Source organism: Phymastichus coffea, unplaced genomic scaffold, assembly GCF_024137745.1.
Source record: "Phymastichus coffea isolate CEN01 unplaced genomic scaffold, Cenicafe_Pcof_1.1 PCOF00188, whole genome shotgun sequence".
Classification (NCBI taxonomy): Eukaryota; Metazoa; Arthropoda; class Insecta; order Hymenoptera; family Eulophidae; genus Phymastichus; species Phymastichus coffea.
Window position 1 is genome coordinate 166379 of NW_026706999.1, and position 24358 is coordinate 190736.

The following is a 24358-nucleotide window of genomic DNA, read 5'->3' on the forward strand; positions in this document are numbered from 1 at the left end:
ACGAGTATTCATCTCTATCCCCCACCCCTACCCTCCCCCCAATAAACTACTACGTAGCTTTTCACAGCTCTAAGCAAAACTATCGCACTTCGAGCGTGTTACAAAAATATGTATCATCGTCGACCTCTGAATTATATAAAAAAAATCAAATAAGTCTAATCTTTACTACCGTACGTTTAAATTTTTCGTGAACTCTCAATTTACTACTTTTCAATGTTTCACGTGATACATTATTCTCCCAGACATCTTGAATGACTCCCTCAATAGTTCAATAACCGCGCGTTTATTACACTCAATGAGCAGACAATCTTCATTGAAAATGATAAAACGTTCACAGATCACTGGTCAATTTAAAGCATTCTCAAATTATTAACTCCAATTTATATATTTTTTTTCTAAGAATTCTTCGTTGCACGTTATTGCAATTTTTTCTTAAAATAACATAAAATAAACAAAAAAACATACTCATAACAATAAAAAAACAACAAAATGTAATTTGATGAAATTGAATATTACGGTGTTTAACAGCAATCTTAAACAGGTTCGATATTGCACAATTTATAATTTTATCAAACGTTGAAACGATCAGACTTGCTGAGCTTTATATTTTTTTCTTTTTTTCGATATGTCAATAATAGCGTGAAAATAATCATTTGATAAGCTTGAGTTCTGCTTTAAACACGTTATTTAGCACTACAATGAAAAAAACTCGTAGTTTACAAAAATCACCATAATATACACAAAATATTGCTATTAAAGTATTCATTATCGGTTCATCTTTCGTATCAAAAAAGAGATCACTCAAACTGCGTAGAATGAATTTTCTTTGGCTTTTAAAAAGCAATCCTCAGCAAAAACGAGCATTATTTTCATTACTTTATATCCTAATGCCTAGACTTGGTGGATGAAAATAGATAGAAATAACTTTTGTAAAATGATTCTCGTACAAACGAAAAATATACACTACGTTTATTTTTTTCGAACCACGAGGTTTCTTAAAGTTACAGCTTTTAATAATTCCTCTCAGTTATCACATAGTTAAAAAATACGTGTAAACCGTTTAAAAAACTACCGAGATTCTCGTCCGCAATGAGAAAAAAAGCTGATAAAAGCGTGCACGTTTAGGAAACTTGGCACTAGATTCAGTACTATAGCGTTTATTTTTGTTTCCTCTCTGTCGCAACGCAAAAGATCAATCAGCCAAACGATTCGCTCAAATTGATCGAGTCAGAAAGTTCCATCAGTATTGGAATGTATCACACAAGTGCATAAATATTCAATTATAGTAAAATTAGTACGTCAACAGACAAAACATATTAAAATATATTCGAGTGTAAATAAAATTATTCGTATTTATACTTATTTCACATGCGATTGCAATGAGTACATAGAAATAATTCGAGATAAACTTAGATAATGTAGCAATAACTGTACAGATTAAACAAATAAATATAAATATATTACAAAGATTGTAATGCAAATAGACACCGGCAACAAACTAAAAAAAATATGTGATATACACGGATAATAAGTGGCAGTAAAAGATCTGTAATGATGATCAATAAAAACCATTATCCATTTTGACTTGACCGACTCAATCAACCTCAATAAAAAGCTAAACGTTTGTCCCGCGGCCAATGGAACTTTCTTACCCTTGAAACATCATCATTGTCATCTCAGAAACCAAAGTTACGCGCGAAAGATATTCGGATTCACGTAGCCGTGGCAGAAATTTGCGCCAACATCTGCTGGAAGGTGGTCGTTCCGATGACCGTTGACATTTGACTAATACTGTTGAACAACGCGTCCGCCTGCATGTTCTCAGGTAGTCTCGTCAAGAACTGCGCTCCTCTGACAAAATCCATCTTCAGTAGCTCATCCTGGTATAGGTGCAAAACTCCAAGTGCTGTTCTAAACAAAAATTCGTCTCCATCACGTAGAAACACATCCCAAATTCGAGAGGCGACGTCCAGTGGCATAGACTTGGCGTAAATGGTGAACAGCCAGTCAAGGAGGTAGAGGTCGGGAGTAAGACCCGAAGCGAGGAAGTGGGCATAGACCTTTGGCAATTTATTAGCCAGAGCGTTGGAGTAGGCTTTGTAGTAGACGCCCATCTGTCGCTGATCGAGAGTGAAGGCGGCGAGATGACAAGGCCGGTTGAGCAAATTAGCGAAACAGATAAAAGCGTCTGGCGCGTCCATGTTTAGCGACAGCACCCCTCCGATGAAACTCATGCCTTGTACATAACCAATGTCAGGCCGATAAACCGCATAAGCTGCCAAGATACCCTGCAAGCTCTCGGATAGTGGACCACCGTTTTGGAAAACGCATAGAGTCGGAAAAGTTCGTGAGACGTCGAGTTTAATGGAAGCGAGGCTCTCGTTTTGTGGATTCGACATAGCTCGGTCCAGACATAAATTGTACAGATGCGGAGTCAAATTCAGGCTGTTGTGAATTGCCAATCTCCAGACTCTACCACGGATGCTCGGTGGTAGACCTCGCCACCATAGGTCGCGAACCTTTTTGGTGTCTTTGACGATGTCAAAGCGAGGAAGCACTTGCCCAGTCCATGTCTGCGAATCCTCGGCTAGCCGTTCTTCTTCTCGCAGTTGCATTTCTCGTTGAAGACGCCGTTCACGCTCCTCTCGCTGTTCTCGTTTGCGTGCAGCTTCAAGAATGGCATTATACTGGCGACGGTGATTCTCCTCCTCCGTTGCGCTTTTTGCCGGTAAATTGGCTGGTCGACACTGCTGGATAAGTGCAAGACTACCACCTATTTTATCAGAGTTACGAGATGGGCTGTTTGGCTGCGTTTGTGATGGATCTTTGGCCTTCCAAGAGAACACATTTTTCATGAAACCTGAGTTGAGAATCCATGACTTATTGGACTTGGGAGAGACTTGTGAATCATCATTGCTGCCCACTAGACTATTGGCTGGTGAACACTCACTAAGAGATGACACTGTGCTGCTGCACGAACGAGGTAAACTATTTCTAGAACTATTATTGCTACTATTCTGCAAGTCTTCTTTAGTCAAGCAGGTGTCGATCTCTATTCGTAGGGTGGGTAATGAGTCACCAGAATGAGACAACTCTTTACCATTTATCATTGGTACCTCATCCAGAGAATATATAGTTTTTGTTGTTGGACTATAAGCCAAAGACATACTTTCCAGAGCCTTGTTCAAGCTCGTTCCAGCAACTCCTACTGATACGACGTTGCCAGCATCGTACCATTTGTTCTCTCTGATATGCACGCATAATGCTTTGGTCTTAGTTTTTGTTGGTGCTGGTGTCACATCACAAGCTAAGGCTTCATCGTTGTTTACACTGTTGCAGCAAATTGAATCACCATTTAGAGAAACCAATTGCTGTTTACCTATTTTTGGAGCACCATTGATGTAATTGTTGGACTTGACAGTACGAGGATAACGAGTATTATTCTCATCTCCATTTTTGACAGCAATTGTGGCAGTACCACCTCCACCGTTTTGAGGTTGTGATGGGGGCGTTTTCATGATAGTGAATGAGCTGGCTCACCTGCTACTAACGACAATTTGGTACCTTTTCGAGATTACTTTTCCAGCTGCCATTACTCTCACACCTTATACTTGAATTTGCTACAAGGAAAAAAGTAAAAACGTCAGACAAGTAATTACTCATGCACACGATCGACAGCTGTCATTTCAAACTCATTCATTGAATATTTCAACTTTATAAATTAATCTTACCAAAGCCTTATTTTTCCACTTGCAGCCTACACTGATATGAATGAGAATAAAATGCTCACCAGAACAAATTAATCTCTTAGCAAGCACGTCCGCCGTACTTGTGATGATATATACAATTTTATCGCTTACGCATGCGAAGAATAAACTCTGTGCAACATATGAAATTCTTTTTTTCAAGAGATCAATTCATAAACTCGCGAGACCTTTACGCGAGTGTGTTTCGCCATTGACTTTGATATTTGTTTTTCAACATGTTGTCTCTGAATGCGGTATCACATTGCTATTAAATTTACATTTTTACTGCTTTGAACGACGAACTTTCGCCCGTGTTCTAACTATGGACGAAGCTACTTCTTAAATTCTTGGGGAAATTCCCCAGCTCTCTTCTCCCTCTCCCACCATCTCTCTAGATGGCAGTGAAAGATGTCAACGTGTTATAAATTAAAGTATGTTTACTATCAAAGTATGTGTTTTTCTTGTTTTTAAATATTAATGTCATCAATTTTTCAACATGATTTGATCTGAAATAAAAGTACGAGATGAATTTGTGAGGTTACAAATGAAAAAAAATTTTCCTATACAAAATTCTAGGTAAGTCCCTATATCAAAAGAATAGTATTATTTCTTTGAAAATATAGAAGTTTTGTAAAACAGTTTTCATACAAATATTTTTTATTTTGTAAAACTAATATTTGAAGGATGTGTTTGAAAAATTATCACTTAAAACTGCGATAAGCAAATAGATGATGTAGAAAACCGTAATAAAAAAGTTGATGTATATTTTTTGACTTACAATGAAAGCTCGATCTGACGCATGAACAATCAATTACAAACAGGTAATAGTTTAAGGCGCGAGTTTTTATATCAGTAAAACTTTATCGGGTTCTTCGTGAAAATTGTATTATCCATATGATAAAACACTATAATTTTTTAAATCTTAGTGGTAACTGGCAACAATGAGAACACACCTATAGAGTGAAATCGCGCGAGTGTGGCAAAAGCTTTGAACAGCTGATCATGAAATAGAAGGTCATCCTAAACGTTAGTGGGAGAACTTGAGTGACGAAAAATCAGAATTTTTTTAGAGCTAGAATTAAAGAAACTTCCATCTGCTTGGACCTCCTGATATCGTGATAGATCGGTTGGGTGCTCGATGATCGAGTAGTGGATCACCCCCCATAAAAAGGTCAACCTCATCGTAACAGATGTTTTTCATGAGAAATGTCACAAATTGAAATCAAAGAACTGTTCGATGAGAGCAGGTGAGCCGTGACGTCAGTGTATTTATTTAAATCCATCGTTCTGATTTAGCAATTTTCTGAATTACCTAGTCTTGCACTTGATTCCCCTTCATGAGTCGTGAATACATCGTTTATCACTGCGCGCGCCATGTTTTTTCTAATTTTTTACGCTAAAAGTTGCAATCACTAAAAATATGAATGATTTTCAGGAACATCTTGGACTATATTAACAAATTCTTTGAGAAATATGCATATGTCAACTTTCTATTTCAACGTTTCAGGTTCCCTGGTGGATGGAAACTCTTTTCTATACTGATTTACATACCTGTTGGACTAGCACTTATTCTACTTAGATTTCTGGTTTGCCTGCAACTGTGGCTTTTTGCTACTGTCTTACCAGATTGTCAAATCCTTAGATCTTTCCTCAATCGTGGTCTTGCTTTTGTATTTGGAATTATTGTGAAAGTTGATCCCAATGGAGAGAAAAGAAATGAACAAGCACGCATCATTATTGCTAACAACATTTCTGCACTGGATGACTTTGTTCTTGCAACAGCTGCAGATACGGTGACACCAAGTCTTTCAAATTTCCCAGAAGCATTGAGCAATGCTTTTGGTTTACAGAAGATGGACATGAACAGTAAAGATGCTTTAGTTGCAGAAATAAAGCAATTTTTACCAAGTTCTAAAACTGGCATTGCTCTGCAACCAGAGTTCAGTGCAACAAATAGTCGTAAAGCATTGTTGAAATTTAATACTTGGCCTTTTACCATAGAACCTTCAGTTCAACCTGTTGTCCTCAAAGCATCACGACCTGAATTCGTTGATATAAGACTTACCTCTATTGCTACAACTTGGTGGACGGATGTCATGTGGTTCATGTTTGTTCCTTATACCGTTTTTACTGTGAAGTTTCTTAAAGTTAGAAGGAATACTGATGCTGACATTCTTGTAAGAGAAGTTGAAAAAGAAATTGCTCAATCTTTGAATATTCAGACAAGTGTGCATACAGTTTCGGATAAGACTGAATACGAAAAACGATATATAAGAGAAAGAGTTCATAGCAGAACCTCCCAAAGTCCTGGTATAGGTGGATCACAAATTGTAGCAAGCATTGAAATGCAAAGAATGGTTCGACAAGTGAGTGAAGTTCTTCCAAGGGTACCGCACAATGTTATACTTAGAGATCTTAGTGAGTATTTTAAATGTATCAATATTTTATATGAATATCCTATTACAGATGAACTTACAACTAATTGATTTGATTTACAGTGAAAACTAGAAATGCTGATGTAACAATTACCAACATTCTCGACGGCATAGTGACTTACACTCCAGAACCAGCACCCACCACGTCGTCAACACCAAGCAGTTCTAGAAGCAAACACTCTGTTTCTGCATCAAAACCAAGCAGCCCCAGCAATACAGCATTAACTTTTCAAGAAAGAAAAACAAAAATGATTGCTGAAGCAAGGGAAAGGTATATTGAAAAACATGGATTGAAAGACTGTTGACGCTTTAATTCGAGCGTCAAATCTCAGAAAAAGTGTAAAAAAGCGTTTTTTGTTGTAATGTATTTACTATTACATCTCACGAATACAATATGCTTATTTGTAATTTAGTTATTTCTTGCACAAAACCTTGTTACATAAAATTGGATATATTGCTCCCCTTTGGAAGACTGTATATATATGGAAAACTATATTGATTGATCATTCTGGTATTTATATTCAAATATTAATCAAATATCATTTGCACTTAAGCGAATTTCTTTTAAAACAACAATTTTTTTAAAGGAATGTGAAATGCTTATTTTTTTCAGAGTAAAAAAATGACTTAAGTTTACGATGAAACTACAGTAATATTTTCACATTCTTTTAAATGTACATTAAGAGAATGAGAATAATAGTATTAATCGTGAAAAGCAAACAATATATCAAATAATATTTTTACTGTTTAGGGATGTAACAATAATGATTAATGCAATTATTTTCATACATGCAATTTTTCACAAATCAACATAAAAATTATGATTACTATACAGTTATTGTCTTGCAGAGTTTTAATTATCTTAACAATTATTTCAGTACAGATAATAATTTAATTAGTTTATGCAATATAGTTGAAAATATTCATTATCTTTAACAATAGTTTTGTAAAGTGACTCAAAATTCTTACAGTTATAATCTTCCATTTTTATGATATGTTTGTAATTTCTCATTATAACCATATATCATGAATTCGTTTTCTCGTTTAAATGTGTATAAAATTAAATCTAATTAAATCTGAGGTATACTGTTGATCCTTGTATAGTGAAAATGTTTTAACATTAGAAATACTTTTTTTTATAATGCAAAACTCTACATGAACTAATTTTAAAAAAATAGAAAGCTTGAATGAATCTTAAATTTATGGAATAATTTTGATGTTCAAACTAAATATCTAAGGAATTTAAAAAAACTTATTCAATACTATTGGATATCTGTAGAAAATATAATTATATTTTTAATATAAAATAAAATATCCTATTATTACTTATTATTTGATCTTTTTCAGATTTGATTAAATTCTTAAACAATCACATGTTTTTCTCTTTTTCATAACATGAATCTTTCCATTATAGAACACGTATGTTGTTCGCAAATCATTTAGTGTTCAACATTTCCAAGACAAACATATTTGATATCAACATACTCATCTATACCATGACTAGAACCCTCCCTTCCTATACCAGACTCTTTAACTCCACCAAAAGCTGCTTCTGTGCATGAAATTAATCCTTCATTAACTCCAATCATTCCTACTTCCAAGTTTCTTGCAACTCGAAAGATTTGTGAGATATCCTTAGAAAAGAAGTATCCAGCTAATCCAACAGGGGTTTCATTAGCATGTTGTAAGACTTCCTCTTCATCATTAAACTTGTGTATCACAGCTACAGGACCAAAGATTTCCTTTGAATATATTTCCATATCTCTAGTGACATCAGTAATTACAGTAGGAGCATAAAACAGAGGACCAACTTCTAACAAAGGTTTACCACCACAGTGTACTGTTGCTCCTTTTGCTTTGGCATCATTTACAAGATTATTAACTATTTTGAACTGGCTTTCTTTGATTAAAGGCCCATGTGTCACTCCTTTTTTACTTCCATCTCCCATCTTTATCTGGTTCTCTACTTTAGTCAAGAACTTGGTCATAAATTCATCATATATTTTTGCATGGATATAAAACCTATTAGCTGAAACACATGTTTGTCCTGAATTTCTGAATTTACTGGACATTGCTCCTGATACTGCTGAGTTAATATCTGCTGATTCAAAGACAATAAAAGGAGCATTGCCACCTAACTCAAGACTGAGACGCTTCATTGTGTCAGCACATTGTTTATACAAAATTTTTCCAACTGCAGTAGATCCTGTGAATGAAAGAGCTCTAACTTTGGGATTTTGACATAATTCTTGACCAACTGCAACTGAATTTTCCAAGCTTGTTGTTAAGACATTGATAACTCCAGGAGGAAATCCAGCTTCTTCAGCTAAATAAGCCAACAGTAATGCAGTCAGAGGAGTATCCTCAGATGGCTTGATTACACAAGTACAACCTGCAGCTATAGCTGCTCCAGCTTTTCTTGTAATCATCGCATGAGGAAAGTTCCATGGAGTAATAAAAGCAGCAACACCAACAGGTTGTTTCATTAAAAACAATTCTCTATTTTTAAAAGGTGATTGTAAAACTTCCCCATTGATTCTTCTAGCTTCTTCAGCAAACCATTCAACAAAAGAGTTACCATACCTTACTTCACCACAAGATTCATCCAAAGATTTTCCATTTTCTTTGGTCATGACTGCAGCAATTTCTTCTGAATGTTTAATCATTAAGTTATACCAAGCTCTTAGCATATCACTGCGTTCTTTAGCAATAGTTTTCTTAAAAGTTTGGAATGCTTTGGCAGCAGCATCAATTGCTAAACGAGTATCCATAACATCCATATCTGGAACGCAATCTATGATTGAACAATCTACTGGATTCATAACTGGAAAAGTTTTTCCACTGGTTGCTCCAACCCATTTTCCATCAATATATGCCAAATTTTTTTTTATGCTCATTGCTCTGCTTAGTAAACTCAATGATTTTGAGCAGTTTGATTGAATTGGTGATAATCGACTTAGCATCTTGACAATCTAAAAATCTACAAAATCTAGTATTAAATCAATATTGTACCAATATACTTTTTAAAAAGATTTCAGGATATTTCAAATTAAAAATGGTTCATATAATAAATTAGTAAATAAATTATATTCTAACTAAAAATTTTTATTTAATGAAATGCAATTTATAAAAATACTGATTGATTTTTCCAAATTTAAAGATTGATGTTTAATGATCCAAATTATTAATAATGAATAACGTTCTTTTTAATTAATGTTCTTAATATTAAAAAAATGTTTAATTGATAAATAAAATGAACAATATTTTGCAAAATTGTTGTTAATATACTTTTGATTGCATTATAATGTAACTAAATTTAAATATTGAAATAAGTGAATTCAAAGTGTTAATCAAAAGACAATTACGAAAGTCATATCAATTTATACCATGTAGGTGAGTGTATATATGCAAATATTCATACCTCTATTCAACAAAATCTTTATATTGTGCGAATACTAAAATAAAAATTCTTCTTCACAGTTCCACTGCTTTCTCTTAACTATCAGCCTCTGTACATTGACTAATCCTTATGAAGATATTTATTATCAGCTCTTGACAAATTGTCGGCCAGCAAAACAAGCAGACGACTAAACCGTCTGCTTATCTGTATCAATTTCGCTTCGCTTTAAATGCGGAGAATATACCTATATATTTACGACCTACACGTATATGTACACTCTATTGACTCTCAAAAGCTAACCTCATTTGTAATTTTCCGACATTGACAACAGTAGTACGTCGACGTTGCTGTCGATTAACAAAATATTTTAATTACTAATAAACATAAATAGTAACTGTTATTTCATAAAAATGAGTGTACAAAATGCTAAAAGAACGATATATGTTGGTGCGTAGTATCGATATTTTTTATATTAATTAATTAATAAATAAATTTCATTACGTTTCAAAGATGCAATGCATCACGATCAATGCTGCATGACTTAAAAAGTTTTTTTAAAAATTATATTATTCTTCATTCATTTTGTGATTTATGAATATTTTCTTATTGTCAAAAATGCCATTGTAAGTATTTTTTAAAAATGTATTGCTTTGGAATTTAAAAAAAAAATTATAATAGTAACCTGAAGAAATTAAAATAAGTTCTGTATTCTTTCAAACTGTAAATAAAATATAAATAGTACAAAGCTTAATTGTACTTATCCCTCAATGATTTATTGCTATATAATCTGCTACAAGGATAAAATCACTTAATACCAAGATAAATAAGAATGAAAAATACGTGAATAACTTGTGAAATTTCCAAAAGTTATAAAATAAAAATTTTATAATGTATATCACTTTATCATTCAGGTGGTTTAGCAGAAGAAGTAGATGAAAAAATACTAAATGCAGCCTTCATCCCTTTTGGAGAAATAGTTGATATTCAAATTCCATTAGATTATGAATCGGAAAAACACAGAGGATTTGCTTTTATAGAATTTGAAACTGCGGAAGATGCTGCTGCTGCTATTGATAACATGGTAAGTCTAAATGTGATAAGTTTGGTTTCAGTCTACAAATGTTATCAGATAAATGAACTTACAAGGTAAACATTTTTTTTTCTGTGCAGAATGATTCGGAATTGTTTGGGCGTACAATCAGGGTAAATATAGCCAAGCCCCAAAAAATTAAAGAAGGTTCTTCAAAACCTGTTTGGGCTGATGATGTCTGGCTGCAAGAACATGCAGGTGAAACTTTAGAAAAAAATAATGAAACATCTAAACAAGATGATGAAAACTCTGGTAAAAAAGGAAAACAAAATCCTCAAGTGTACTTTGATATAAGCATTGGCAAACAAGAATTAGGTAGGATAATTATGATGCTGAGAGCAGACATTGTACCAAAAACTGCAGAGAATTTTAGATGTTTATGCACTCATGAAAAAGGCTATGGTTACCAAGGCAGTATATTTCATAGAATCATTCCAGAATTTGTATCCTTTTTTTTAAATCCAATAACTAATTTATGTCTGTTATATCAATTTTATTCCCTTTTTTAAGAACAAATAGATTTCCTTAATCAAATATTAGATGTGTCAAGGAGGAGATTTTACAAATCACAATGGAACTGGTGGTAAATCTATTTATGGGCAAAAGTTTGAAGATGAAAATTTTGAGCTGAAACATACAGGACCAGGAACCTTATCAATGGCTAACTCAGGACGAAACACAAATGGTTCACAATTTTTTCTTTGTACAGCACGCACAGAATGGCTCGATGGAAAACATGTTGTATTTGGACATGTTCTTAGTGGATTAGACGTTTTAAAAAAAATGGAAAAATACGGAACAAAAGGCGGTACGCCTACACATAAAGTTATGATTTCATCTTGTGGAGAATTGACATAATATTAATTTTAGATATTTTTTATAGATTTTACTTGAATATAAAATATTTTTTAATAAAATAAATGTATAAAACTTTTACATATTTACATAAATCCCTTATGCCTGTTAATTTAAAATATACAATGTACTATTTCTATTGTAGCCGTGATCAAAATTTACATATTTATAGTCTTGTTTAATTTTAAATTTGATCACTATGATCACGACTTACGGTATCTAAAGCCTAGATTTCATTCCTCCAGCAGCTATAATGGTCTCTCCAGTAATATAAGAAGCATCCTCACTTGCTAAAAATGCTGCAACTGCTCCAATTTCATCTGGAGTTCCTAATCTTTGCATTGGAATGAGAGAAAGTGTTGTCTCAAGAGCCCCTTCATCAGAATACATCTGGGAAATATTTATACTAATAAATGTACAATTGACAACTAATAGATTCATTTTATGACTTATGAGCTTACAGGTTCAGAAAATTTAGTTTTTATAACACCAGGAGCAATACAATTAACTCTTATACCATCTCCTGCTAATTCTTCAGCAACAGTTTTTGTAAGTGCTAATAAAGTTGTTTTGCTAATGGAATAAACTCCAAGTACCTACAAAAAATAAAAGTAAAAAATATATTAAAAAAAATATAGCAAAGCATTTTATTTAATTTTATACATACACTGAATGGCTGATATCCTGCAATTGATGACATAATAATAATTGAAGGTGATTTACTATTTTTCAATAATGGCAATGACTCTTTCATCAGTAGGAACGTACTTTTGACATTAATTTCAAATATTTTATCCCAAACAGTCTCGCTAGTGTCAAGTACTGGACCCATTGTTGGGTTTGCTGCTGCATTTGGAACAAGGATGTCTAAACCACCATATTTTGACACAGCCTTTTTGAAACAGATTGTACAATTCCTGAAGTTACATTTAAAATTGAACAAAATTTTGAAATATAGTATGTTTATACCTCATTTAAGAGTTTTTTCCTGTCCTCAGCTTTTCCAACATGGCATGTAATGCCAGAAACATCAAGTCCTTCTTTTTTTAACTGATCAACTGCACCATTAACATTTGCTTCCCTTCTGCTACTTATTACAACCTTGGCACCTTCTTGAGCAAGCCGACGAGCTACAGATAAACCGATGCTGAAATCAAAATTACGAACACACAATGCTCATGTCAAAAAACAAAAAAATTATATTATTTACAAAAATAATATTAATACCCTTGTGTAGATGCTGTGACAATTGCCACTTTTCCTTCTAATCTCCGGCACAACATTTTGGAGGAACTCGTTAAACCACGGACGACTTGATCCATTGCTATGCGTAACATGATAATTTTTCCTTGTGAAATATGCTTACTCACTATACTCGACGGTGGACAGTTGGCATGTAAACACGATTACAGTTTAAAAAAGTACATAAATACACAAACGCAAAAACAAGATCGTGCGCTCACTGATAAAGACGGTGCTTATATTGCAAAACTAGTTAACCGGCACTGGTCATATTCTCAAGCGCCAAAATATGAATTGCCTAAATAAATTAAAACAATAACGTTAATTTTTTTTTGTTCATTTTTCAGACACTCAACGCAGATAGTGATTTCAGTATTTATTAAAAAAAAATTTTTGATAATCTGCATGAAAATCACAATAAATAAAATTTATTATTACAATTAAATCGCAATATATAAATGCAATGACTGAAATAGACTGGAATAGACTGTGTAATATTAACAGTAAAAAAGTAAATAAACAGGACTGCCAAGGTAGATAAAGAAAATTCCGTTCTCAGTTTCTCGCTGTCACAGCTGTTCACTGTTTGTACAATGTTGTAATTACGATCATGAACGGCTGAGGTTAGACCTATATCAAAACTTTCCGTAATAATGTGTGATTTGCATAGAACTCGAAAATTTTCCAAAAGTTATCTAATGATATAGTAAGCCAACATTCGTGCATGTTGAAAATAAATTTATATGTTTTCAAATCATGAGAATGTAGTTATATAGATAGAGGATATGTAAACGCCGTTGTTTATCACAAATTTTATACCTCTACCAAGTAGAGCTTAATGATGTGAGTAGTAAATATATTTGCGACGTTACTTTTATTTTTACATTTATTTTGTTCAAAGATGCAGACACCTTTAATACTTTATCAAACTATAGAACTTGACATCAAATATTTTAGCAGCATCAATAATCATTAAAATGGATAAGTGAAAATGAAGCTTTTAAAGCTTATTGTACATCAGAAACCCTTCAGTGGAGAAGATCTCATTATCAATCCTAAGGATTATTCTGGTATCAAAAAGGGAGATGTTGTTGAGATATATCATCCTGATGATGAATTTAGCCGCTTGCTGCTTCAGGTTACTTCCTTCAAGGAGGACTTACAAACAAGAGAAACGATTAGCGTTGAATCTAACATAGCATCCATGTTTCAACTACGAACATTTAATGATGTATACATGAATATAGTTAATCCAGATGATGTTGCATTAGATTCAGTAGAACTAACATTCAAAGACCAATATATGGGCCGTAGTGAGATGTGGAGACTGAAAAATAGTCTGGTGAGTATTTCATCTATTTGTTAATTATAAAAATAAATATGTAACTTTTCTATATTAATACTTTCCAGGTCAACACATGTGTTTATATGAATAAAAAAATAGAATTCTGTGGAGGAAGCATACGATGTCAAGTATATGAAATGTGGTCTCAGGGAGATAGAGTAGCCTGTGGTGTGATAACTGATGATACTAAAATAGTTTTTCGTTCTTCTACAAGTATGGTTTACCTCTTCATTCAAATGAGCTCTGAAATGTGGGACTTTGATATCCATGGTGACCTTTATTTTGAAAAAGCTGTGAATGGATTTCTAGCAGATTTATTTCAAAAGTGGAAGAAAAATGGCTGTAATCATGAAGTAACTATTGTCCTTTTTTCAAGAACATTTTACAATGCCAGCAAACTTGATGAGTTTCCTCATTATATGCGCGAGTGCCTACAACAAGATTACAGAGGAAGATTTTATGAAGATTTTTACAGAGTAGCAGTTCAAAATGAGCGATATGAAGATTGGAGTAATGTGTTGGTGCAATTGAGAAAATTATTCACAGATTATCAGAAAATTGTTTTAGAGTATCACTGTAGTAATGTCAAATCTGAGGTTATTATTCCTAAAGCAAGTAATTCAACAGCAGCTCAAGGCAATTTTTTAGAAGTTTTGAATATGTCATTAAATGGTAAGGACTATTATTTTCAAGATTTTAGAATGATCTTTACTGAAATTAAAAATGAAAATGTTTGTTTGCTTTTATTTTATAGTATTTGAAAAACATTATTTAGATCGTAGTTTTGATAGAACAGGCCAGCTTTCAGTTGTTATCACTCCAGGGGTTGGAGTTTTTGAAGTAGATAGAGAACTAACAAATGTGACAAAGCAGAGGATTATTGATAATGGTGTTGGAAGTGATTTGGTTTGTGTGGGAGAGCAGCCCTTGCACGCAGTTCCATTGTTAAAGGTTTGTTTTTTGAAACCTCACCAACAATATTATTTAATATTACTTTGTATTAAAATAATTGCAATAATTCCATCTCATAGTTCCATAATAAAGATTCATCTATGAATGTACCGGATGACTATAGTATGCCTCACTGGATAAATTTAAGTTTTTATTCTACAAATAAGAAAATTCCCAATTCGACCTTTATTCCCCGCATTAAATTGCCGCAACGAATATCAAAGAACTGTTGCGAGATCAGTAATGGCAAGCTTCTGAACAACAAAACGAAACTTCTGCAAGAAGAATCGAGAGAATATTTGCACAACTCTTTCTTCGATTACGACGCTTATGATGCGCAAGTTTTTCAACTGCCTCCTATTCACACTTCGAGCTTGCAACGAAAGTCAACGAGAACAAAGAAGACCAGTGTTGTGTGCATGGAAACTCACAATAATGCGCATGTTCTTAAACTTCTAAAAAGGAAAATGTCAGATCCGGATATTCATCATCCACCTCCAGAAAGTCATCCAATAGTAAATTCTACTTCACGCAGCGCTGCTATAAGCATTCCACTTAGATGTGAAACTGTTACGAGCAACGGATCTAATATCGAAGCAACAGGTGCGTATATGAAATATTTGTAATTAAACTAGCCAACGGTTTTTTTTCCTTAATAAATTCAAATTAAACATTGAATTGTTTAGCGGCATCACGTATGTCACTTAAAAGTGACATCACGGACAATGAGATTTCACCTCCATTCAGACCAGTAGTAGGAAGTGCAGGCAGCCCGAACGGCAGTGCAACAGCTTATCAGCCAATGGCGGGCGTTAGACCGAGTCGAGCTCTCATCAATCCCTTTGACCCTTCGCACGTAACAATTAAACTAACGAGTAACCGTCGTCGTTGGACACACATCTTTCCCAAAGGACCTACCGGTGTACTCATTCAGCAACATCATTACCAAGCTGTGCCTGCTACTCAACAACAACAACACCAACAACAACATCATCATCAACAGCGTCACGAGCAAAATAACGATGCAACGTCGATGCTTAGTAGCTCGCCTGTTGATCCGAACTATGGATATGCTAATAATCAGGCAGGCTTAATGTCGCGTTCGGCTTCACAGATCTGCTTTAATGATCGTAAGTTTGATCTACTAATTTAAATTATATTAATGGCTGTGCTCTATTAATATCACATTACAAACTATTTAGATACAAAAAGTAAATCGCGCATGAATCTGCCACTTACGAACACCATTGATAAAAGAACAAGTGGCTCAAAAAGTTTAACATTACTTTGGGGTGCGACTGGTGAACAGGAGTGGACACCTGCACTCACCACGGGTTCGTACATTTAAACCAATATTATTGAATAATTTCATTACCTTGTTTATATAATAATTTTTTTTTATTTTTAAAATACTAGAGAAAAAATCATTTATCTTCATTACGTTACCGCTGTAAACTCGAAATTTTCTCGTCGAGTGCGTCATATGAAAATGGCATGCTATGAAAAATTAACAGGAAGTGATGCAGAGTGCCTTTCAAAATGGACATTTTTTATATATAAATCAATTTCAATTATATATTATTGAGATCAAAATTCGTGCAATGAAGCGTTTACAGAAAAAGCGATGACTAAAGTTTGACCTTTCATTTTACGATGCATTTTTTTTCAAATCACAAATTCACAGCGCTCGCTTCTTGTGTTCCCTCATTATAACTTCATTCTTACATGATCATGGTTTTGGCCTCAAAGCAATTTTTTATAACCGAAATTATATTTTAGCTGACGCATTGACGATATTTGTTCTATTTTAGAGACACTGAATAATTATTATCGCTTTTCTTGCAGTGATTTGTTTTTTGTGAACTGATGAAGATTTTCGAGACAACTGAAATGTCTTTATTTTTTATTCTTTTATTTGTTTATTTGCAGACCCACAAAAAATAAAGTTTTTCTCATTATAGTTCAACAATACTTTTCCAAGACTTTATTTTTTTATTTTTTTTCAAGTGCATTTCGGAGAAAGAGAGAGAGAGAGAGACATTTTGCAAAGAGATATTAATTGAGGAAGAAGGGCACAATAAACATTTTGGAAGTAATAATACTTGTTCAATTTATATTTCCATGCTGTGGTACGTTCTGTCGGGGGATGCAACGCCCTTGGATGTGTCGATGCGTGTTCGATGTACGACTTGATGTCACTTTAAACAGCGATCATAGGTTAGCGACTCATACATTACCGAGGGGTTTACTCGTTCGGTTATGGTATATAATATACACTCAAATATTCAATCTGTGGCTCTTCGGTCTTACTCAGATTATATAGATCACTTCGTTTTTCGCTATCGTTATGTAATTCTTGAATGTTCATCCTGATGTTTATTTGTAGCTGCTAGTGCATGGAAATTAGATTTATTCCAAGGAGATCTAAATTTTCATTTCTAACATAAAATTATTGTATTTAAAAATTCAATGGTGAATATTTGCCATTTAATGAAAATAACGTTGATAAAATATCATTTGGATCTCCTTGAATAGTAATTGTAGAATTATGGTGTTAGCCGTAACTATTAAAATAATCTATCACATAATCAGTTTAGCAAAGTAATCCTCCTTGTAGACACACCAGATATCCACGTAGGTTATAAAAGTTTAATTTCGTAAATTTACGCAGACATACGTACAGACACGCAAATTTCACCTTTATATGTGTGCATGTGCTTATTGTATTCGAACTGTCTATATATTTGCTTGAATAAAATGTCACCTCAAATTCATGCAGATATTATTTTTGTTTTGCTTGATTTAAAAATAAAATGATTTTTTATATGTCAAGTAACCAGTGCTATTCTTCAATTTGAATTCACACATTTGAATAGACATATACAAATAGAGCACGTAACGTCTTAATACACTTGTATATTTCTCTACTCGCGGATTTCAAAACGTGTTATATCTTAATTTTGCAAAACAACGAAAATAGGCGTCGATTGGAAGTCGCTGACGATATCGGCTTGTCTACCCATCACGACTGACTACTTTCCCGACAAAAGAAGCTTGCAGAACGATTACGTTGTGTCCGACTACAATCTCCTGCCAGACGACGTCAATGCAGATTTCGCCCAGCAACGTGCTATTTACAGGAAGCCGTTGTCAACTGCCGAAGTCTTTAAAGAACTTGTTTCACAGCGATTGGCACAGGTACATTTTTTATTTTACAGTGTGCCAGTCTGAATCTGATTCCAATGAATAATTTGTGAATGGTTTATGTAGGGATTCCAATTGATCATTCTACCTCCGAGCAAAAATCAAATAACAACGCCAGGTTCCAATTCAGTACCTCCAATCAGTTCGGTGATGCGTGGAAGACAAACTGATTCGGAGCACAAGGAGGAGTACCTGTTAAGCATAGGAAGGATATTCCACAAAATTTCACTCAGTGGAAATGCAATTAGCGTAACGAGATATAGACCAAGGTGTCGTCAAATAAACTTTAATGCGTCATTTATAAATAAGAATATATGTTCAGCAGCACTGACTATTATTATTTTCAGGCATCCGTATCCTCCTTTCAATATTCACTATCGATATCGTTTCCACGCACCGTTCCATGACACTTATGAAGTTTCATGGGTCTCTTTTGCGACTGAAAAGCTTGAGACTTACAATTGGAATTATCTAGACCATTATATTTGTACGAGAGGAGATACAGATTTTGCTTTAGTAGAGGTTAATTTTTGTATGACTTTTTAGAGAAAATAATTCTTGTTCCGATTACAATTGTCGTGTTACCTCATAGGCTTTGAAGTACTGGAGGTTTCGCGTATTTCTATTGCCACTTCATAATCATGCGACGCGGAAAATTCAAGAAGGCTCACCACATTGTGATATCTATATACCACCAACGCAAGCTGAACAAATTACGTTGATGGACGGTTTCCTGCGTTTCATCGAAGGTTGGCTCAACAAAATCCGCAGACCGCACTCCAACAAAAACTTGGTATCACATTAGTCTTTGTTTTCATAAATTCGTTGATTCGCATATTAAAAAAACTATCAACATTGAATTATTAATATCGTAACACTGTTGTGTATTGTTGCAAATTTCAGTTTTTCGAGATAATTAGTTTTGTTTTGCCTTCCACAGCACCGTCGAGTTGCATGCACAAAGCTCGATGCAGCACTAATTAGTATAACATTATTGCTTACTTTGAATGACACAGTTAGATAATAGATTTCAGTAGTAATTTACACACTAATCTTATTTTTAATTTTTATTTAACAAACTTCAATTACCAACAATTGACGTAGCCGTTTGTTGCTCTATTATTATTCAATTTCTTTAGTTTTTCCATTCTCTCAATTCAAAACCTTTAACCGATTAATCTTGAACAACACTAACGCTTAAAAAAGAACGAGTACCGTCAATTTTTCGTCATTGAAGAAGGAATCGTGAAGCGAAAAATCTGGAAAAAATGGACGCTCGCGCGCTTAAATTTCAAACGAATCATAAGGTGGAAAAAATATAACACGGGCCAATGTTGGTCATCAGTGGATACGGGGGCCCGAGAGTGAGCATGGTGTGTTTCAGAGCCCGACAGCTCTTGGCGGGCCACTCCCAAGAGATCCTGCCTCTCACCTGACCAGACGTAGGCATAGCACGAGCCTCGTATCCCTCACTAACCAGGTACAAGCCCTTGACCACCCCAACACCGCTCTCTTTCTCTTTTTCTGTACCTATTTTGTCTATTTTTTTTCTCAAGCAATATCTTGCCTTCTTTTTTTCAACATTTCTTAAGTGCCGCAAGAGTGTCTTCTTATCCGAGGAGAGGATCAACGAGGCATACTATACCAATTTATACATTGTTGATAGTTCTGCTAAGCAATTCGCACACGGCTCACACGCTCGACACTTTAATAGTTATATTTTTTTATATTGTTCGTTTTTTTTGTTTATTTTTGTTTTTTAGTTTCGCTTGAATACAATTACTCGTTAAATTTCAAAGTTTGACGTCATTGCCAATGAGGTAGCTGTCAACCTTTGAAATGAATTGACTATTAAAAAGCTTGCTACACGTGGCGTATCACTGTCGTAAATCTGTCATTGTATTTCATCAATATAGCAATATATAAGAAGTAATGCGTAAAGAAATATCGTGCATCTACGCACGAAGACTGTAGCAAAAATTCTTTATATACAGTTTTCGTGTGCTCATTTGCACACTTCTTATATACATGTAGATGTGATTCGACGGTATTAATGAACCATTGCGTTATCTTTGCTCTGCGAATTTTAGCAAAACAACCTCGTAGGCAATTCACCGTTCCGAGAACGTCTGGGAAGCAATCGACTGCCTGAGAAGCCTAGACCAAGGTTTGATCAATCATCATGATAGACAGTTTTGTGGATTCGAGTGTGTTGTTCTATACTAGTTTATAAGTGTATCCAGCTCGCTTTGGCTCTTACTTTCGTATTAACTTTTTCATTACATTGCACTGCTGTAGATACTGCCAAACGAATGTGATTTGAAGATGATGAATGTTTTTTCAATCATTACAGCTCGATAGACTTTACTCGTACTTTACACATGTTCGCACGCCTATGTAGCTTAGGTTGCTGATTACCACTGACTTCTTCATTTTTACTTTTTAAGGTTTGCTGTTTTGATTGTCAGCTATGCTCACGCACTGTTCTCTAGTTTATTAATTATGTATTATGTTCGGATGAGTTCGAACTTCAAGAAAAAGTTTGCTTTGGAACGATATCGATATTCAAATAGTAGCTCAATAATTATAGAATAATTTCTTGAAGTTTCGACAGCTAAAACACTAATTTACTAATACTTTGCACTTGCTCGACTGTAATAGATAAGGAGAGCTTTTCCATTCTTTTTTTTTTTTTTCCTTTGGTGATTTTGGTAGAACTTTCCTTAAACTGTATCATTTTTCACGAAGGTAGTGCGTGAGAAAGTGACGGGGTTGTTTGTACAGGAAAAGCAAGCAATGCACACGTCTGTGACTTGTCGCACCTTCCTCGACACTTCTCACCACGTACCCTACAGGTTTGTTCATTTGTTCATTTTATTTTCATTTTACTTCTACTTCGTATCATGAACCACCCATTCTACAAGCTACGAATTGTCATTTTCGAAGAATCTTTGTTTGTGTTAATTGATTATTAGATTTGAAAATCGCAAAAACTGTTTTCCTATGAATTGTAGTACTATTTGTGTTTGTAAATAGAAATGTTTAATGGTATTTATAAATTATTTAACGCTACTCAGCCAACTGTGTTTTGATAAAGCTATGTGCTTCTATCGAGTGTAATTCACTCTTAACTATCAATACTGTTTTTAAGCTTTCGATTTTAATACATTCGTATTCAGCACTATTATGCTATAGTAATATAATATATATAGTATAATAATACGCTATAGTATAATATAATTTTTACATTCTTTTAACGCATTTTAAAAAAATAATACTCTTTTTACTTTTGCAAACGGTCATTATGTACATATTCAGACGCATATTCGCTTTTTTTGCACATTATAGCTGAGCAATATTCCCTTGATGTTTGTGTATGGGTGTATATACGGTGTGTGCTGTGAGTCATAGAATTTGGTATTTCGATTGTAGGACCATCCGATATTAATTATACTTTTCAATCGCGATAGATCTGGTTCGAAGGTGATGGATCGCGGGAGAGTATCGCCAGCCAGCGAAGTTGTTTTACCTCTAGCGATCGAGCAACAACAACAAGATCACTTAGAAGTTAACGATGAAAAGTAATGAATCTTTATCTTTGGTACACTCGTCAATTCCGATTGTAATTTTCATTCGCATACTTGTTTTCATAGTTTCGTCCCAGAGGTTACGAAAATAAAAAGCACATCTCCTGCCACGGAGATACTCGAAGCTATGAAGCATCCACATAATGGAGTAGGTTTTCTCACTCAGCATCCTTCACTGCCTAGTCAAACTTTCGTAAGTGCTGATGCTGTACAGTGGTTAAATAGCCATATCGAGGGTGGAGTTACTGTTGAAAATGCCATTACCATTATGAAGGTAAATTATCGGATTGATTTGTCCGTTGCTTCAAATGATTTATCTTTCTTTTGCTTTATAGGGAATGATTCAAGAGAAGTTGATTTGTCATGCATCCGGGGACTTTTCCAAACCATTTATGCTTGGATTTTACTTGTATCATATCGTTCAAGATAAAGATAGTCAAAAAGGTAACAAGAAACAAATTAATTTAACGTGACAAGAGCTTTCCTCCCTACATGTTGCACGTAAAACATTATAGGAGTCGAATATTCTCCTCCGCTGGGTGATCTGCAAAGCTTTGAAAACGAATGGGTAGAAATAGAGATGAGAGCGCCGAAGGGTTGGTGTGAACCTCAGTCAAACGCGAGCTCGTCGAGCCTATTATCAAACATATCTCATCCGATATCGATTCCTAGCTGTGATAATATTGATGAATCTGATGTTCCCGTTTTCCTTAGAAATGATTTAGATTTATCAGATGTATCTGATGAAAGAGATTACAGTGGTACATTACATTTTTTAATGTTTTGTTGGAATTTCGAATAATTATTAATATGGTTATATTTATAGTACCGATGTATAAGCATACGCATCTTGATATCGACATTAACAATAAGAGCGACCGCGTAGAATGGGGTCACCTAAGGTATCAATCTATACTCAAAGCCGACCATTCCTACGAATTAGTTGTGCAGTGGATGGCAGCTTCGGGTAGCGTTGTTTCAGATCTTGTAAGATTTTCTTTTATTCAACAAAATCCAATATTTGTTGCTAAGTAAGATATTTTTTCAATGTCATATAGATATTCATTTGGCAACGAAAAGCTCAGCTGTGTGGAATACAAATGATACCAGTTCCTAGTGATTTGTTAGCTCTACCATTTACTACAAAAAGTGATCCGTTGCGTGGACCAATTTTTATACCATTAGACACCGAGTGCTTAATGGCTGGAAAACGATACTTATTTGAAGGTATAACTAATAACAATATTAGAACGTTGGTTAAACGTTTTTGATATTTTTTTGTTTGACGAATAAGTATGAACGCAGTTGAAACAACATGTTTCTCCAAGACATTTAAACTCATTCAAAATTTTCTTTATTCCAATTAATTAATATTTAATATTATAATTAATTAAATCTTTGAACTTGCAGTTAAGATTTACAAATACAAGGCAATTAGTCTTACAAATTATCTTAATATATAACAGTTAGTCAAACCTATGATAAAATTTAATGTTCGCTCGCAGAGCTCCGCGAGGACACTTACGCACAGCGTCTGTTCCTCTTTCAAGAGGCGATTCTACAGCGTTTTGGTTTTGTGCGCTGCCTCGTCGAAGGCAACGAAAACGCTCATCAGTATGTACACGTTTCCGGCAATGCATTCATTCTTGTACCATCGACAATCAGTCCTCGGCCACGGCAGCATACTGGCGCAAATATAATTAGACGCAATGCTGGGCAAAAACGATACCCGATTCACGCTGAGCAACCTAGTCCTCATGAGGCCTATATAACGCGGCACGTTAGTGGAAAGAACAAAGACGATTACAATATGGACCGACGAGTAAATACACATATTACTGGATACATAGACTCCGTAAATTTTGTTGAGAAAACATTGTAAAGTATTACATTTTATTTCAGATGGGATTTTTGTGGTCGTGGAATCACATGCTCAGTCGAAAGTGGAAGTATCCAACACTAAGTACTGGTGATGAATTGTTTCAGAAGAAAATTATTCAGGACTTTCGACACTTCTGCTCGAACGGCGATAACCGCTTGAAGAGATTCTGGGATTCTTGTTGGGAGTTGAAGGAGAAGTTCTGTACAAACGCAAAATAAAGTAAAAAAGGAATCTCGTCTTTTCCCATGCCGCTACGCTTTTCTAGTCTTGTAATCCAGAGATTGATCGTTGTGCGAGACGCACGCAATGAGTATATGTAATTATATTTGAATGTTTTTTTTTCTTATCGCTTTGTAGAAATGTTCTTTGATGCAAAGAAAATAAAAATCGATTTTTTCATTACATATTCCTGAGCCTATTTGGCTATTGTACATCTACTGTCTATTTTTTTAAAAAATTAATATAATTAAGCATTGTTATTTTTGTTACTAAAATATACTTGTAATAATAGTGTGTATAAAATTAAGACAAGGCACTAAGAAATTTAAGTGATGTTTATATTATACCTCGATTAGTCAATACATTTAAAAAAGATATAATAACAACAAACATTTTGTACCA

General features: G+C 34.3%; 6 protein-coding genes across 14 annotated transcripts; 3 read left to right on the forward strand and 3 right to left on the reverse strand.

The window, feature by feature from the left end:
• Positions 1–63: 63 nt before the first annotated feature.
• On the reverse strand, positions 64–4081 carry LOC131673643 (TBC1 domain family member 14-like). The gene is made up of 2 exons (XM_058951790.1): positions 3732–4081; positions 64–3620 (listed from the first exon to the last, which is right to left on the reverse strand). Exon 2 carries the CDS (start codon positions 3516–3518, stop codon positions 1713–1715), a length of 1806 nt encoding a protein of 601 aa, XP_058807773.1. The 5' UTR covers positions 3519–3620; positions 3732–4081; the 3' UTR covers positions 64–1712.
• A 66-nt stretch (positions 4082–4147) lies between these two features.
• LOC131673645 (lipid droplet-regulating VLDL assembly factor AUP1-like) lies at positions 4148–7278 on the forward strand. 2 transcript variants are annotated; one of them, XM_058951794.1, is made up of 5 exons: positions 4148–4322; positions 4430–4567; positions 4673–4993; positions 5254–6164; positions 6245–7278. In XM_058951794.1, exons 3-5 carry the CDS (start codon positions 4953–4955, stop codon positions 6484–6486), a joined length of 1194 nt encoding a protein of 397 aa, XP_058807777.1. In that variant the 5' UTR covers positions 4148–4322; positions 4430–4567; positions 4673–4952; the 3' UTR covers positions 6487–7278. The 2 variants fall into 2 exon arrangements, with proteins under 2 accessions (XP_058807777.1, XP_058807778.1); XM_058951795.1 differs by lacking the exon at positions 4430–4567 and having other exon boundaries at positions 4202–4322.
• Positions 7279–7467: 189 nt separating this feature from the next.
• On the reverse strand, positions 7468–9763 carry LOC131673644 (succinate-semialdehyde dehydrogenase, mitochondrial). Of its 2 annotated transcripts, none has more exons than XM_058951793.1 (2): positions 9603–9763; positions 7468–9170 (listed from the first exon to the last, which is right to left on the reverse strand). In XM_058951793.1, the coding sequence occupies exon 2, from the start codon at positions 9142–9144 to the stop codon at positions 7621–7623; it is 1524 nt and encodes a 507-aa protein (XP_058807776.1). In that variant the 5' UTR covers positions 9145–9170; positions 9603–9763; the 3' UTR covers positions 7468–7620. The 2 variants fall into 2 exon arrangements, with proteins under 2 accessions (XP_058807776.1, XP_058807775.1); XM_058951792.1 differs by having other exon boundaries at positions 7468–9161; positions 9603–9761.
• A 103-nt stretch (positions 9764–9866) lies between these two features.
• Positions 9867–11549, forward strand: LOC131673646 (peptidyl-prolyl cis-trans isomerase E). Its single transcript, XM_058951796.1, has 4 exons — positions 9867–10028; positions 10493–10662; positions 10752–11114; positions 11212–11549. The coding sequence occupies exons 1-4, from the start codon at positions 9992–9994 to the stop codon at positions 11527–11529; spliced, it is 888 nt and encodes a 295-aa protein (XP_058807779.1). The 5' UTR covers positions 9867–9991; the 3' UTR covers positions 11530–11549.
• On the reverse strand, positions 11543–13226 carry LOC131673647 (dehydrogenase/reductase SDR family member 4). 2 transcript variants are annotated; one of them, XM_058951798.1, is made up of 6 exons: positions 13207–13226; positions 12754–13066; positions 12496–12673; positions 12194–12418; positions 11988–12122; positions 11543–11916 (listed from the first exon to the last, which is right to left on the reverse strand). In XM_058951798.1, the coding sequence occupies exons 2-6, from the start codon at positions 12861–12863 to the stop codon at positions 11746–11748; spliced, it is 819 nt and encodes a 272-aa protein (XP_058807781.1). In that variant the 5' UTR covers positions 12864–13066; positions 13207–13226; the 3' UTR covers positions 11543–11745. The 2 variants fall into 2 exon arrangements, with proteins under 2 accessions (XP_058807781.1, XP_058807780.1); XM_058951797.1 differs by lacking the exon at positions 13207–13226 and having other exon boundaries at positions 12754–12895; positions 12990–13031.
• Positions 13227–13332: 106 nt separating this feature from the next.
• LOC131673641 (GATOR complex protein Iml1) lies at positions 13333–23955 on the forward strand. 6 transcript variants are annotated; one of them, XM_058951787.1, is made up of 22 exons: positions 13333–13611; positions 13670–14110; positions 14179–14785; positions 14868–15064; positions 15145–15667; positions 15751–16194; positions 16267–16398; positions 17273–17281; positions 18045–18262; positions 18335–18537; positions 18616–18790; positions 18861–19061; positions 19653–19748; positions 20359–20435; positions 21739–21849; positions 21922–22129; positions 22191–22299; positions 22371–22616; positions 22682–22842; positions 22914–23082; positions 23361–23677; positions 23758–23955. In XM_058951787.1, the coding sequence occupies exons 2-22, from the start codon at positions 13760–13762 to the stop codon at positions 23953–23955; spliced, it is 4752 nt and encodes a 1583-aa protein (XP_058807770.1). In that variant the 5' UTR covers positions 13333–13611; positions 13670–13759. The 6 variants fall into 6 exon arrangements, with proteins under 6 accessions (XP_058807770.1, XP_058807766.1, XP_058807768.1 ...); XM_058951783.1 differs by lacking the exon at positions 17273–17281 and having other exon boundaries at positions 13334–13611; XM_058951785.1 differs by lacking the exon at positions 17273–17281 and having other exon boundaries at positions 13334–13611; positions 13704–14110.
• Positions 23956–24358: the final 403 nt, after the last annotated feature.

What these genes read in the sequence shown, in the direction of transcription:
- LOC131673641 (XM_058951787.1), top strand. Translation starts at nt 13,760, where the DNA reads ATGAAGCTTTTAAAGCTTATTGTACATCAGAAACCCTTCAGTGGAGAA. An exon ending in GTAACGAGATATAGACCAAG is followed by an intron (nt 18,538 to 18,615) that starts GTGTCGTCAAAT and finishes TATTATTTTCAG; the next exon opens with GCATCCGTATCCTCCTTTCA. An exon ending in AAAACGATACTTATTTGAAG is followed by an intron (nt 23,083 to 23,360) that starts GTATAACTAATA and finishes GTTCGCTCGCAG; the next exon opens with AGCTCCGCGAGGACACTTAC.
- LOC131673645 (XM_058951794.1), top strand. Translation starts at nt 4,953, where the DNA reads ATGTCACAAATTGAAATCAAAGAACTGTTCGATGAGAGCAG. An exon ending in GAACTGTTCGATGAGAGCAG is followed by an intron (nt 4,994 to 5,253) that starts GTGAGCCGTGAC and finishes TCAACGTTTCAG; the next exon opens with GTTCCCTGGTGGATGGAAAC. An exon ending in TGTTATACTTAGAGATCTTA is followed by an intron (nt 6,165 to 6,244) that starts GTGAGTATTTTA and finishes TTTGATTTACAG; the next exon opens with TGAAAACTAGAAATGCTGAT.
- LOC131673647 (XM_058951797.1), bottom strand. An exon ending in GGAAAAAACTCTTAAATGAG is followed by an intron (nt 12,419 to 12,495) that starts GTATAAACATAC and finishes TGTTTCAAAAAG; the next exon opens with GCTGTGTCAAAATATGGTGG. An exon ending in CAGGATATCAGCCATTCAGT is followed by an intron (nt 12,123 to 12,193) that starts GTATGTATAAAA and finishes TATTTTTTGTAG; the next exon opens with GTACTTGGAGTTTATTCCAT.
- LOC131673643 (XM_058951790.1), bottom strand. Translation starts at nt 3,518, where the DNA reads ATGAAAACGCCCCCATCACAACCTCAAAACGGTGGAGGTGGTACTGCC.
- LOC131673646 (XM_058951796.1), top strand. Translation starts at nt 9,992, where the DNA reads ATGAGTGTACAAAATGCTAAAAGAACGATATATGTTG. An exon ending in TAAAAGAACGATATATGTTG is followed by an intron (nt 10,029 to 10,492) that starts GTGCGTAGTATC and finishes TTTATCATTCAG; the next exon opens with GTGGTTTAGCAGAAGAAGTA. An exon ending in CTGCTGCTATTGATAACATG is followed by an intron (nt 10,663 to 10,751) that starts GTAAGTCTAAAT and finishes TTTTCTGTGCAG; the next exon opens with AATGATTCGGAATTGTTTGG.
- LOC131673644 (XM_058951793.1), bottom strand. Translation starts at nt 9,144, where the DNA reads ATGCTAAGTCGATTATCACCAATTCAATCAAACTGCTCAAAATCATTG.